This window comes from Eleginops maclovinus, chromosome 10, assembly GCF_036324505.1.
Source record: "Eleginops maclovinus isolate JMC-PN-2008 ecotype Puerto Natales chromosome 10, JC_Emac_rtc_rv5, whole genome shotgun sequence".
Lineage (NCBI taxonomy): Eukaryota > Metazoa > Chordata > Actinopteri > Perciformes > Eleginopidae > Eleginops > Eleginops maclovinus.
Window position 1 is genome coordinate 7,331,139 of NC_086358.1, and position 10,260 is coordinate 7,341,398.

Genomic DNA, 10,260 nt, shown 5'->3' on the forward strand with positions numbered 1-10,260 from the left:
CTCTACTCGATATATATAAAATACTTTCATAGATTTGTAGCCTGTGTGCATTTCTTTAAGCTAGCTTATGTGTGTTTACATGAATGCAATTCTTTTTTTGAAATCAATTTTTCTGTATTGAAATATTTTATATCTGCTCTCCCTTTTGTGACGTTAATAGACTAAGTAATGTTTCTTATGTGCTTTGTTTGACTTACCAGAACATGCGTAATGTCATTGTTTGTAAAACAGATTTAATTGAACAGTTTCATGTGTACTTTCCACATAAGTCACTGTTTATTGATTTTTAAGGGAACCTTGGAAATTACCCTTCTTGGGTAAATTATAAAGATTCACACACTCATGAAGCAGCTTATAACAAGTTGTGTTCTCCTTTATTTCATTCTTTGGAATAATTTTTGGCGAGTTGCATAGAGCAATAGGGAAATAATAATGCAAAAATATCTGACATTAAACATATAAGAGTTTACAAAAAACATACAGCATATAGCAGTCAGCATACAATATATAAATGCAATAGCAGTGGCACTTTATACTTTTTGCAATATAAAGCAAATATATTAAAGGGGATTTTCTTTTCACTCAACAGCATAAGTCCTTCACTGAAACAATACACTTGCTCTTAATGTACTGTTTCATTTCTACCTTTGGCAAAAGATTTCAATTTTCAATATTCAATTTGAATCAACACGGTATGTAATAATTTACATACATGACAAAATCATTTGGCGTCATTCTAAATCTGTTTAACCAATGCTAGCGTTTCACCCTGCCAGTCAAAATGCAGTTCTTTTTTTTAATTATTGTGAAATAAACTGAAAATATTTGGATTGGATGCTTCTCTTTTTTATTCCCCGCCCTCTATCAAAGTTATATTCTAAAAAACAATAAAGAGACCAGCTCCACCCTCATTCCCGTGGTAAAAAACAAACTAATTGAGAACTCTTGTCCCAGAGGCGGAGGGGGAGGCAGAGCGTCCTCAACCAAAGAGTTTGATGAAGCAGGGGTGGCAGTAGGGCTTGTTCTCCTGCTCCTTGAAGCAGCCTTTGCTCAGGGGTTTTAGGCAGAAGTGACACACAAGGTGGTGGGGGTGGAATTTGGCTCCCATGGCGGTGACGCAGCGGCCCAGGATCGGCTGCTGGCAGGCCTGACACATGCTGCCGCGGGACTGGTGGTAGTGGGCCTCGCACAGCGGCTGACCCTCGTGTTCGAAGAAGCTGCCGTTGACGAAGGGGCAGTAGCACTCCTGAAGAAGAGGAGAGACGCAGAGAGTCAGTCACAGTGAAGTGCGCTGACTCATGGATCTATAATTACACATCTGGCAGGGGAAATGACAACTTTCTCATGACATAATTCAAACTTATTTTTAGTTTTTTCCTATTTTATTCAGTTTTAGGAACGCCCTGCCCACACAGTTACACATCAGAAGGTTTCAAAATGTAAAAAAAAAATCTGAATTGCAAATGTTGAATGAGGAAAGGATAAGAAGCTGACATATCATCAATCCGTATGTAAATGTGTTCTCTGTAGGTTCACAGATGCAAAGATTTTTCAAATACAAAATAGAAGTAAGCACAGAAACCAAAAATCTGGGAGTACATTAAAAAGATTTACATGTAAATGAAACACATTTTCTCTTTCTAAAATGAAAAATCTTGGAAGGAATTGTGAAAACAGTTTTGATGAAAATCAAAGGCCTTTGTGGATCTCAATTCCAAACATCTGGATTTGCCTTTTGCACGCAGAGTTTTGGAAATACATTTAACACGTTTATAAGATTTCAAAGATACGGACCATATGTCAACTCCACAGCACTCCTTTAAAGTTGACCTGTCTCTTTGTCAGAATAAATCTATAAGACCTATAACCATAACACCAGGTATCAAACTCTTTCCAAATGCATCATGACTCACCCTACAAACAAAGCACTGTGGGTGCCAGAGAGAGTTGAGGGCTGAGATGTAGTTTTCCAGGATGGGCTGGGTGCAGCCTTGACAGCGGGACGCAAACATAGTCAAGAAGCACTGCTGGCAGTACTGCTGGCCCTCCCGGTCATGGAAACCTGCAGAAGATGCGGTCAAAGTTTTACACAGCTCAAGTTGATAAACGTTAAATGAACCGGATGAGGCTGGAAAGAAAACCTCAGAAACTTTCCAAGGTGACTCTGGTCTGTGGTACATGATACTTTAATCTTTAATGGTTAATGGCTGTATTGATGTGAGTTCTTAAAGGCTGATGGTATTGCAAAGTTTGTTCTGCTTTGAATTTGGCCAAAGATTCATTGTTTTTCCGGATTTGTTGGCAGGGTGAAACTGAATTTACAACAGAGCATTAACTCCCTTTTGAAAACCATACTAATTTAGTGTTTGTTAGAGAGGCTTACAGCTGTTTAAAAGATGGTTACTGATCTCCCAGGGTCATAAAGTGAATCAACACAACCAGTGCAATGCAATCTGGGACAAATTAAAACCTTTAAATGAAGAAAGTGTAATGCTTTTAAGGGTTGCATGTAGTATGACTTGTTTAAACTTCACTGTCAACGGTTGTGTGTTAAACCCAGACAGGATACAGTGAGTGCCGCCCATTAGCCTACCTTCCTCTCCAAACGCCCGGCTGCACTTAACACAGCAGAAACACTCCGGGTGCCAGTTCTTATCCAGAGCGGTCACCATTTTCTAACAAAAGAATGAAAAGTTACTTCAGGTGGGTTCAGGTAGTCACTTGCTTGTGTCAAAAAAAGCTTTGAGCAAAGTGACATGCACAACTAAGTCACTCACATTTAGAATGGGCTTGTTGCATTGCGCACAGTGAGGGGAGAAGAGCGTGAAGTAGTCCGACTCGCAGTACGGCCGTCCGTCCTTCTCAAAGAAGTTGCGACTGCCTAACTCTGTCTCACACTCAGTGCACACAAAGTGCTCCGGATGCCACACCTTCCCTAGAGCCGTGACCACCTGCACGAGTACACACACACACACACACACAAGTAATAAACCTTTTTGTGTTTTATTATTATAAAACAATGATATAAACGAGTTCTCGGGCTATGTTTACATTCTGAGAGCTCACCTGTCCAACTACTGGCTTCTGACAAGCCGAACAGTTTCCTTTGGAGGATGTTTGAACTCCCTGTCGGCTCAGGTCTGACTGAAGCAGGCCCAGCATGCTGTCCAACGAGCCGCCGGAGGAGGCCTGTGGCGGGGGGGTGGGCTGCTGCGGTGCTGTCACTACTGGAGTGACGGGTGCAGCTGGCTGGAAAAAGAGAAACAGGAAAATTAGGCATGGCAGATCTGTCTCGAGATTTGTTTAAATCAATCTGCAGTTGGTTTGAAACTAATTGAAATAAAGCAGTGACTGTTTACGCAGTCTGTTTGGGAAAAGAAAAAGAAGGACAAAGTTTATTGAATGCAAAGGAAAAGCCAATTTTATGTTTAAAAAAAGGTTATTTGCAGGTATAAGGTTAACCCAGTCTTGGTGTTTTAGCATACTGACATTGCAATTGCTTTAGATTCCTCACATTTTCATAAATTGGTCGTAAACAATTCAATTTTTGTGTAATGCAGGTGTTGAATCATTCAGTGTGGTTCAATGGCCTGACATGCCGTGCCTAGAACCACAACGTTAGCACAGCTAATTCAGGCACGTATCGACATTATAACACAACAGTGAAGCGTGTCCAATGGAGAAATGCTCCTTTTTAAAACACAGTTTTTTAAATGTTCCTATACCCTTGTGCTCTCACTTGTTTATAACACACAGACAAACTTCAAACAACAGAACCACTTCATTTTCTCACATGCTAGCACAATGACTCACTGAATACCGGATCATGTACCATACCAAAAGATGACCTTTGACTCTGACCTCCGACCACCTGAAGCTATCTCTTATGCTGAAAGATATTCCTACCAAGACTAATTTTGCATCCTCGGGCTCGATCCGCTGATTTATACCAGGAGGAGGCATGTGCTGCGGCCGCACAGTAACAGTGGAGTCATCACAAAGTCTAGTGAACGTCTTCATGACCCCAACATGATTCAGTGTGTGTGTGTGTGTGTGTGTGTGTGTGTGTGTGTGTGTGTGTGTGTGTGTGTGTGTGTGTGTGTGTGTGTGTGTGTGTGTGTGTGTGTGTGTGTGTGTGTGTGTGTGTGTTTGTGTGTGTGTGTGTGTGTGTAGTGAGGCTGCTTACTGTGCTCTGCACTCTGAAGTCGGACAGAGAGGCCATCAGCTTGTCCAGCTCCAGTGTGGCTGATGTTGCTGAAGGCTTCGCAGAGCTACAAAACAAAAAAAGGAATTCTTGTTTTAATACACCCACAAACACAGAGTTTTACCTGATCTTATTTAAAAAGAGGCAAGCAAACATTAATGCAATAAAATAATGACACATCCATGGTAACAAAAAAGCAGCAGCATTATAAATGTGAACATATAGTAGTCATAAGTAGGGAAGTAGCAGCCAGTAATGACAATAATAGATTGTAAAGAAAAATGCAGTGTCTGTTTATCTATGTGCAGCTCTCCTGATCTGGAAGCTCTTCAGGAAGGAGTCTGCATTCACTAGATTAGATTGGATTTTTACATAATATTGATTAGATCCTGTACCTGGAGGAGGTGGACGTGACCTTATCCTTGATCTTGTCCCTTTCGTCTTTCTTAGAAGACGGGAACTGCGCCAGAATCTCATCTGAAGACAAATACAAAGTCATATTAATGAAAAGATTCCCTTTGAGACTAACACAGGGTTATAAATCTCTCTCACACACACACACACACACACACACACACACACACACACACACACACACACACACACACACACACACACACACACACACACACACACACACACACACACACACACACACACACACACACACACACCTGTGATGTTGAACTGGGTGGCATTGAGCTCCTGTAACAGATGGTCCAGCTCACTCAGACCTCCTCCCAGCAGCGAGGAAGAAGAGAAGGCCGGCGGAGGATCTGCTGTGCGCGGAGAGCGCGGTTTACACACTGTGCTGCAAGAAAGGAAAAACAGGCTAACGTTAACACAGATAAAGAAACATCCTGCCGCTAATGTGGTTTGATTTGTCATGCTCAGTTTGTCATAACTGATGACAGACCCTTGAACATTGTCCAGCCAGACATTAGTCATGAAGCAGCAGAAGACCCTCATCTGTCTAGAACACATTCTTTCTCAAAAATAGACAGAAGGACAAATGTAGAATAAACAAGTCTTTCATGACATTTACCTAATTAGCTTTGGGCAGATATTTCCCCATGCAAACACAAAGAGAGCTTTGAGCGACTAAATGTTTCTCTGATCTTAAAACGTATGAAAATGTATGGTAAAAAAAAATGTTTGACTTTTGCAGGATCTCGCAAAGCTTTGTGTAAGACCGCAGTTAAGGTAAAACCTATGTGAGCTACAAAAGCTTAGGAAATAAAAAGATAAGGGCACAGCTTTTGTTGGTTTTACATTGCTTGTCCCTTCTCAAGGTAAGAAAAGCATTACTTGGCTTATTCCGTAAGAGATTCTAAACTGTGAGAAGAAGATTTGATTCAAGCATGTGCATAGGTTAAGGACAATCAGAGAGGGAGTTACCTGTATAATTTGTCTGGGTTGGAGTTTTGGGAAGATTTCATTGCAGCAGAAACAGTCTGAGGGGAAAAACCAATGAACAATAAACCAACCAGATATTAGAGAAGCAGCAATAATTCACAGAGAAGATTTGTAATATATTATCCGTGTTTAGAAAACATTATCATAATTCATTCAAATCAGAATCTGAAATTAGAAAATGTATGTTCATCCCTTCCTGGCAGCTGGTTCTGTACCTGCTGGGGTGTGTAGGCGGGGGGAGGTGGCCGGCTCTCTGCAGACTCTGGGGTTTCAGCCTCTTCATTTTGTGGGGGGTCCGAGGTGAGCAGGACCGGACACCGAGCTAAAGGAGAACCGGTGTTCTCCAGGTCAGCGAGGAGGGCATCTGGAGGGGGAGATAGGGGAAAGACACCCATAAATAACATATAAAAGCATGAATGTAATGGAAGTGTGGGAAAATGCATGATTTGGTTTGGCTTCAGGTGGTCTTTTTAATGAAAAGGCACAATGAGATTTGCGTTTCTGTTTTGTCCGCTTGGTGTTTCACTGTTTTTGAGTAGTTTTTGTTTTTCCATTGCATACATGCTTACAATTAAGCCTATTTCCTATATTTTTTAAAGGGGTTAATGCCAAGATACATACAAACACAGGTGAATAAGAAAATACAGTGAGACAGCTGCAGGGTCTCTGCAGATACAGACACTGTCACACACTTAATTGGTCATACGTGGTGATTGTGATTTTTACATCCTACTCATTGTGCCTTGAAAGACAATTAACTACCCACAATGTATCTCTATATCTTTTTAAATACCCCTGATCATGATATCAGTTTGTTTACGAAGCACCAATGAGAATTAGAAAGCGATACGATTAAAGAAAGAGATTCAAAAACATGCAGTGCAGACGGATACAGAGATTATGAAGTTCAGTAAAGGACGTAAAGGCAGACACAATGACAGACGTGCAAATGCATGCAGAGACAGTTACGTACCAAACACAACAATACGAGGACTGAGAGGGTAGTTAAGTGGCTCAGGCACTCCTAAAGAGAGACAGACAGCCCGTGTGACCAATAGTACAGCAGCAGCATAACATGACATGGAGGACAACGAGAGTCCACACACTAGTAATCAGTCAGAGGTCAGGACCGTTAGACTTTTGCACGATCCAGATATAATCCATCAAACAGCGAAGTTATTAGGACACAGAAACTTATCAAAGACATGCCAGTATGGAGAGGAAGCGGAGGAGGAAGAGTGTTTGGCAGCTGATTTCTAAATCCACTCCAAGTGTAAGCTGTCCAGAAGCTAAACTCGCTCAAGGGTTAGCTGCTGCATGACATCATTCAGAAATGACATGTCCATGTACGTGCAAATAAAAGACAAAGCTGGAGTTTGTAGAAAGTGTGCTGAACATGACTAATTACAAACTCTAAATGCTACTCTCTTGTAGAAGAGAGGTTGCTGTTTTGGATGAAAATAAGTGTCTTTTTTTAAGATGTTTTGTCAAGTTCACCCACTATATTGTTCAACCATTAATCTATCACGTAGAAAACGTACTTTTGGCCCCTTTCACTTGCTTTTCAACAAATATTCACACACTCCCAACTGCGTACCATTGTGGTATGCTGAGACTCACTTTGGATAAGAAATAAGCGTATCAAGGCCAGTAGTGTATTGGTTATAAGTATATAGAGTTGTGAATAGACAGAAAAATAGTAGCTAACTTCATGGATAATCTGTTAATCTAATCCTAATCTTCCATAAAAATGGGAAATCCTATTTACACCCTCTCAAATATGGACCTGCTGTTTGATATATGTTCAGTGAAAATATTTTGGACTGACTGAACAATACATTCATCAGCCTGGACTTTGAGAAACTGGGATGGATGTTCTTCCACTATTTGCTGACATTACAGATTAAACCACTTCATTTGCTGTAACCCTAGTAATAGACAATGAAAAATACATCCTTTACAGAAATTGCAGAAGTACCCTCTGTTTAGGAACCACTGATCTGCTGGTAAATCTTTTAAAGAACAAAAACAGGAATGAACTTCAACAGGAAAAGAAAAACGAGCCATGTTTGTGAGATTTGTATAATGTGTTGTCTCTTGTTCAGAAGCTTAAACTGCAACTGTGTGCTGAAGAACTAACCACTTTACTCTGGTTGCCTTTGGATGTTTGATCTAATGGATTAGACTTTTTTTTAAACATCTGTGGTAGTCAGTTGTGAGACATGAGGAACATTACCAGGTGACCCTGCATTAGTTCATCCCTGCGGCCACACTGCTGCCACAGATGATTCACACTTCTGGTACGACCATGTGGTGAGAAATGTGCATATACTACTCGCCCTCCTCCTCCCTGCTGTGTGCCTCTGTCTCTCTCTCTCTCTCTCTCTCACACACACACACACACACACACACACACACACACACACACACACACACACACACACACACACACACACACACACACACACACACACACACACACACACACACACACACACACACACACACACACACACACACACACACACTCTTACAGAGTGAACTGCTCATATAAGGAGCTGAACTTCTCTCAATGGGAATTATGACCATATTTAGAGCTGCCTGTCGACTTGTTTGTCTTGGCTAATAGCCCCTCTAACAAGTGGTCTATCTCACCGAAAAGCCTCGCCAGATGCAATACATAAACCTACAACATTATTAGAAACAGGATAAACTGAGAGTCCCGAACATGGCCACCGCCTGACTAACGCTCACCCAGTCACCCATTAGCTCGGCCTCTCCGTGTGCAATCCAAACCAGATGTGCCCAGATGTGCTTGGCTGCATCTAGCCATTCCTTCCAGGATGGCTTGTAAAGCATAAGTCCCTTAATTCTGAAGTGGACTTCATGAAAGAAAAAGTTCCTCTGAGAGCAAAATGGGCAGCCGAAGAAAAAGCCCTCTCTATTTTCATTGAACTCTGTGGCTTTTTTTGAAAATAGCAGAGCAGCCCGGGGCTATTTCAGGGCCTTTCCGACACACACAGTCAGTTTCTCATAATGTTGTTCCAAGAAAAGAGGACGAATCTTCAATCTATCAGATCAATAGAAAAAGACAGATCATGATTGCTGACGCTGGACACACAACCCCCTTGGATGTCTTCAAAATACGCTGTTGAACATTATGTGGCTTCTTTCCATCCATGGATTGGTAATATGAATGGATGGGAAAGCCCACAGTGAATCCCCTTTAATCTAATATATGAGTATATTGAATTAGCAGGGCATGCACAAAGCACTCAATGGCGGTCAGGCAGTCAGAGAGAAATGTAGTACCAGTTCTTGTGGTACCTGTGTGAGTATGTGTGCATGTTTTTGCTTGTTTGCTTGGAAAGGTAAACACAATAATGCAGAAAAAATATCAGTTTTTTAAATCTCTGAGGATGGAGAATCACTTCCAGGACTAAAGGTATCGTAAGATAAAGAAGGGAGAAAAAACATAATTTTGACATACAAGTTGTAAGATAGTTACATTAAAGGATGTTCACTTGCTTTTATCTGAATTCAAATGTTATGGGAGCCAATAAAATCCCCTTCACATTGCAGACACATACATGTCCCTGTGGACCAAAAGGGAAATTCTCCTCCACTATGATTACCAGAATGAACAGAGACCTTGTTTCCTCTATTTGGACACACCACCCCTTCCCAAAGATCCCCTTCAGATATCCCAACATGTAGAAGCAGCAATACTTACCCAAATCGTCCATGATATGATTTCAGCCGAGCGTTTTCCTCTTTGTGTGACACAATACGGACGCGGACAGCATTAATAAGTAGTGATGGACGCGTATCAAAGCCGCAACATGGACTACAGTCTCGGGGCTATTGTCTGCGTCGGTCCTGAATAACTTCTTGAACACCGTTATCCGCCAAGAGAAGAGGAAGAGGAGGAGGAGGAAAAGGAGGAGGAGGAGGGCGTCCCGTTTCTTTTTCCTACACCACTCTTCCTGTGTAATGCCTACCAGGACCTCAGACTGGAAGAAGGCGTAGTTAAATAAATGTGGTTACAAACCCGCATTCCCCGGACGGGCGACGTCATCCTGGACATTCCTGGTCCATATTTGGGAGAGAAATTAAGATTTAGAGGCGCCGAGAGCTGGACCTGCTGCTGCGACGATGTACGTGAGAACCAGTGACAGAAAAACTAATTTACTGCTGCGTCCTTCACAGTAAATACAACCTCAAGGATAAACACTGAAGGGGCGGAACCCCTCTTTAAGAAGGAGCTTGTAAAAACACAATTTCGGTTAGGACTGTAGCTATCTACATTTGACTGTTTCTATATAAAGCCCTATTTTATATCAGCAAAAGATCTTAGAGAACAAAAAATCCTAATCCAAGAAATCATTTTATCATTTAAAAACTTTATAATAATACACATTTGTTTAAATACATTAATTCCATTTTGTATAATATAATTCTATTAAATAATATGAAAGATACAAGTGTGTTGTTTTAATTGTTTTTATGAATTGTATCTCTGTAAAGTGTCTTTGAGTTTTTAGAAAAGCACTATATAAATAAAATGTATTATTAGTGCAGCATTTGTTTAAAACTAAATCTCAAAAGTAATTACAATAATTTACTATCAGATCAATTCA

General features: G+C 41.0%; 1 protein-coding gene across 2 annotated transcripts; it reads right to left on the reverse strand.

Annotated features, from left to right (window-relative positions):
* Positions 1-348: 348 nt before the first annotated feature.
* Positions 349-9,768, reverse strand: LOC134870928 (transforming growth factor beta-1-induced transcript 1 protein-like). 2 transcript variants are annotated; one of them, XM_063893459.1, is made up of 12 exons: positions 9,354-9,768; positions 6,594-6,644; positions 5,836-5,984; positions 5,603-5,658; positions 4,879-5,015; positions 4,600-4,681; positions 4,187-4,271; positions 3,067-3,249; positions 2,778-2,951; positions 2,594-2,675; positions 1,914-2,062; positions 349-1,246 (listed from the first exon to the last, which is right to left on the reverse strand). In XM_063893459.1, exons 1-12 carry the CDS (start codon positions 9,364-9,366, stop codon positions 980-982), a joined length of 1,428 nt encoding a protein of 475 aa, XP_063749529.1. In that variant the 5' UTR covers positions 9,367-9,768; the 3' UTR covers positions 349-979. The 2 variants fall into 2 exon arrangements, with proteins under 2 accessions (XP_063749529.1, XP_063749530.1); XM_063893460.1 differs by lacking the exon at positions 6,594-6,644 and having other exon boundaries at positions 9,354-9,762.
* Positions 9,769-10,260: the final 492 nt, after the last annotated feature.

Excerpts from the sequence above, each read along its gene's own strand:
- LOC134870928 (XM_063893459.1), bottom strand. Across the intron at positions 5,016-5,602 it reads AACCCAGACAAATTATACAG|CACAGTGTGTAAACCGCGCT; the intron begins GTAACTCCCTCT and ends CCTTTCTTGCAG. Across the intron at positions 3,250-4,186 it reads ACTTCAGAGTGCAGAGCACA|CCAGCTGCACCCGTCACTCC; the intron begins GTAAGCAGCCTC and ends CTCTTTTTCCAG.